The sequence below is a fragment of the Pyrus communis genome, chromosome 12 (genome assembly GCF_963583255.1).
Source record: "Pyrus communis chromosome 12, drPyrComm1.1, whole genome shotgun sequence".
Taxonomy (NCBI): Eukaryota; Viridiplantae; Streptophyta; class Magnoliopsida; order Rosales; family Rosaceae; genus Pyrus; species Pyrus communis.
This window is the reverse complement of record NC_084814.1, coordinates 19735319-19739814: the sequence shown is the minus strand read 5'-3', so window position 1 is coordinate 19739814 and position 4496 is coordinate 19735319. Positions and strand designations below refer to the sequence as shown.

General features: G+C 40.0%; 1 protein-coding gene across 1 annotated transcript; it reads right to left on the bottom strand.

Moving 5' to 3' along the window:
- On the bottom strand, window positions 1-1990 carry LOC137711140 (U-box domain-containing protein 4-like). Its single transcript, XM_068450349.1, has one exon. The coding sequence runs from the start codon at window positions 1890-1892 to the stop codon at window positions 225-227; it is 1668 nt and encodes a 555-aa protein (XP_068306450.1). The 5' UTR covers window positions 1893-1990; the 3' UTR covers window positions 1-224.
- Between the last annotated feature and the right edge of the window lie 2506 nt (window positions 1991-4496).

Genomic DNA, 4496 nt, shown 5'->3' with positions numbered 1-4496 from the left:
AAAACAAAGAACGTTTATCCAGTTAGGTCACCAAAACTAGATACAGTGAAGCTAATTTAATTTTTCTACCATGAAGGAAGAGCAATGATAAACAAGGTTGGAAAAAAGACAGGAAAAACAAAGCCAAAACTAAAAGTAATCACAAGTTTTGTACATACAGATCAATGAATCATCTTCGTGTACGTCTATGCTCCGAAATTCGGCATTCGTCAAGTCTTCCATCGTCAAGATCTGGTAAAAACACCCCAAATCTTACCCCGACCGAGGCTTTCCAAGAGCTTCTTAGACCCCTCTACTTCCATGTCGACGAGTTTCTGTAAATGTAGACACGCACCGGCAGCAATCATTTGCTTCCTACGCTTGTTTGAATGTGCAAGCGCTGCCAATAAGGCAACAGGGTATTTCTTATCCAAATTCTGAATTGATGGGTCCAAAAGCTGAACTGAACTCACAATTCCACCCTCATGTTTCTTAAAAATCTTTCGATTACCGGCGTATAAAATCAACTCCGACAAGGCCTTCGCAGCTGATTCTTTCTCCTCAATGGCTTTACCATCCAACATTTTGATTAATGGGTCAATGCAGCCACGCTCACCCATCTCCTTTCGAGTTTTTGAGCAAAACCCGAGTTCATAAGCGGCCTTAGCTGCTGCAATTCTCACTCCTAACACACCACAACTCAACACCCCAACAAGCCTAGCTACAAACCCGTCAGAAACAAGCACTTCAGCAATCGGAGAACACGAAGCTAAGTGCCTCAAGAACTCGACCGCAACCTCGAGGTTTCGATTGTTATTGTTCCAGCCAGAGTCCCAGAAATTCTTCAAACACTCAATCCCACCTTCCCTAACAACCAAAAGCTTCAAACTTTCACTCCCAGAAACCAAATGACACAAACACCCAATCGCATTCTCTTGAGCCAAAGCCGTCCCCGAACTCACAAGCCCCAAAAGCACACCAACCCCATTTTCCTCCAAGAAATTCTCTTGATTCTCGGCAAACCCAGCCAAATTTCTCAGCACACCCGCCGCCGAAGCCTGCGAGCCGGGCGTGCCGCCCTGGCAAATGTCCAAGAGTGACGAAATCCCACCTCTAGACCCAATTGCCCTCGCGTTATCCTTCGAAATGCTCAGAGCTTCAAGTGCCAAACAAGCCTTTTCCTTTGCGAATCCACTTCCCGAGTCGAGCACCCGCATCAGGTGATTCAACAGCGACAAACCCTCCGCAATCAAGACGTGCTTGCCGCTCTCCACCATCGACACTATCGATATCGCGAAAACGGCGTTTTCCTTGGCTTCGATTGAGCTCGAATCGAGTAACCGCATGAGCACCGGAATGATCCCCTGCGCCACGGCGATCATCACGTGCTTGTCGTCCTCCTGCAGAAGCCCTAAAAGCGCCTCCATCGCCGAGTTCCTCGACTCGGCGGTTCCTATTTGGAGCCGAGTCACCAGGTTCCGGCACTCGGCCCGAACCGTCTCCCTCTTAGAGGAGGAGCTGCTGACGGACGAGACAGCGGAGTCCAGGAGGACACCACTCTTGATCAAAATCTCGGCGTCGGCAACGTGGCGGTCAAGGCGGGCCAGGATCGAGTCGACGTTGCTCTGGGTGCGGAGCTTGCCGGCGGAGAGATTGGCGGTCTGGCATTTGAGGGAGAGCGAAACGGCGTCGCTGAGGGTTTGAGAGACGGAGAGGAGGAGGTGGATGGAGAGAGGGTGGGAGGTGGAGGTTGGGAGGTCGGCGAAGTCGACAAGCTGGGCCCGGAGCTCCGAGAGCTTGTCCCGGATTAAGGCCCATTTACCTTTGAAAGTTTGGATGAGTGGGATTTGGTCGTAGAGTGAAGAGATGAGCTGGGTCGACGATGCGATTGGATCGTTTTCTGGTTCTTTCATGGCTTCTGCTGGCTTTCTGTAGAGAGAGAAAGTGAGGAGAGAGAGAGAGTCTGGGGGTTTGCCTTTTAGGGTTTACAGAGGAGAGAGAGAGAGGGAAATGTTGGAGTAAATGACGACGAGGAGGGGAGGTGATGGCGAAGGAGAAGAAATAGTAAGAGGTGAAGTGGAATTTGACTGGCGGCTTCGGCGCACATGCAACTGCCGCGAGTGGTCTCGCGCGCCTTTAACGGACTCGAATTAGGCTACAGTTATCCATTTGTTTGTTATTTTAAGTTACAAGATGTGAACATTTTATCTAACATTTTATTTAAAAATAACTTTTATTTTATTTTATCAAAAACATCAAATAAATTACATCAATATATTCACTTACCTGGGTGTTCGCTAAAAGAAAACTTTTGAATATTTAACATTAGTTTGTTCATACATGTTAATGACGTCATAAACATTCTACTAAATTTTTTATTTTATAAACTTAATTTATCAACGGCGGTTATTATTATCCATGACTGCATAAATCACTATATGGAGTTAAGTAAAAAGAATTAGATGTAGTTCGTATTGACCTCAATCTTCACGCAAAGTCTTTGTAATGTAAAACTAAAGTTGTCTGAACTAAAAATTATTTTGCTTAACTTTTCAATGACATGTTGGCATAATTATAATTAGTTTGCTCAACCCTTCGTAGTGTTGTTAATTAAAAAAAATTAGATAAAATTATACTTTAATCCTTAACTATGAATCTATATGCATAAAATTGTAATTTTATAAACTTGTGAAAATAAAGCCAAACCGTAAATAAAAAATTTGATTAAATTTTGCCCAATATATATAGTATTTAGTAGAGTCGAGCCAAGCTAACGTGGAGGGAAACGCTGACGCGGTCCGCGCCGTTTGGTTTACTACCACGTGCAACACACGTAGATACAAAGCACGTGAAGAAGCAACTAGCCCGCATAGCAGGTTCGACTAAAAAATAAGATTATAATACTCGGGACTTGAGCCAAATTTAGGTCCCACCTCATACAGTGACTCAAAGCGGGACCCACATTCTTTTCAATTATATCCTCTTTTATTAGATCATAATTAGATGATGTAATCCACGCATACAGTCTTTTTTGTTTTGATTGTCAAAATAATGAATGAATTGAAAAAAATTAAAATTAAACATTAATAAGCGACGTGTAAAAATAAAAAATAAATGTATAAATAGTACCATCTCATATTTAATATATGCAAATTAGTATAGGCATTCGCATGACAAAATTTAATTTTTAATATATATTTGGTCTAGGCTGAAATAGCTCGGGCCTTCAAAGTTTAAAGCTCTTAAAAAATCTAACTCAAAGAAAAAAAAGTAGCCAATAATAACTAGCAACTGAGCACTTTTATGCCCTAATCTCTTTCAACTCATGTTTAGAATATCAGTATTGGAAGTGTTATTGATACTCTAAAAATCTCATTCTACACTCCTCATAAGTGTATTTTTCTTTCGAAATATAGAAAGTTTAGAGTGTAGAATGAGATTTTTAGAGTGCCAATAACAATTCCCTATCAGTATTTGTAGAAATACCAATATGTAAATTTATAGAAATATATATAGATATGTCAATATTAAGATCAGTTGTCTTCGATGAAAATTTGCTAAAAAACATGGACATTTAAAATGAAACTTTAGGGAATGTCATATGTCAATTTATAGATATTTAGCCGATGTGTTAGAAATATTGATGAAATATGTTGATTTTAGCCAAAATTTAAAAGTTTCTCTTATATCTTGTGATCTTGTGAAGTTTAGACTTTACCTCCATTCTATATTTTTCATCAATTTTTCTTGACATTTTCACTAAAATGTTAACCATGTTGAAGAAATTTCAAACACTGTTTACAACAACATAATTCTAAGAATGCTAAATTTCAGGAGTATCAAATAACTTTGTGGCTGATACTTTAGCTTATGTTGGTATTAAGTTTGCTAATCTTCGTATTTGGGATGCATGCATTTCGATCGAAGCTAAGGCTACTCTGTTATTTGATACTCTTAGAACTAGTTCTACTAGAGGTTCTTCTCTTTAATAAATTTTCTTTGCTAGCAAAAAAAAATTAAAAAAAAATTAAAAAATAATAATAATAATAAATAAAACTTCTACCCCTTACCCTTGCCCTCGTCAATTGATTTGCTTTTAAAGTTTTAGTGACAGGTAGGAAAGCGAAACTTCCCAAGTTTCCTGCTCTTTCCGCAAACTCGGGGGTAATCTCCAGTTGTCTCTCACCGTTATCGTCACAGCCGCTTCTGGACCGTTGGATTGGATTACGAGTAGGAGTCATTGCTGGGCTTGGCTAATGGGATTGTGCTGTGACGGGAGAGGTTGACGAGTTGCTTAGACATTAAGCATGTGACTTTTTGCCGGGATAGTCTGACCATATGTATGTACGTGTTTATTACTCTGGAAAGTAAAAGCACAGCGTCTTCCTCACTGGATATTTAAGGAAAGAAAGCGACTGAAAGATACTTTTACCATTTGTTTATTGGTTATATTTTGGTCATTAACCATTTATTTATTATTGCCTTTTTATTTATTAACTTTATTTAAATTGAGGGGG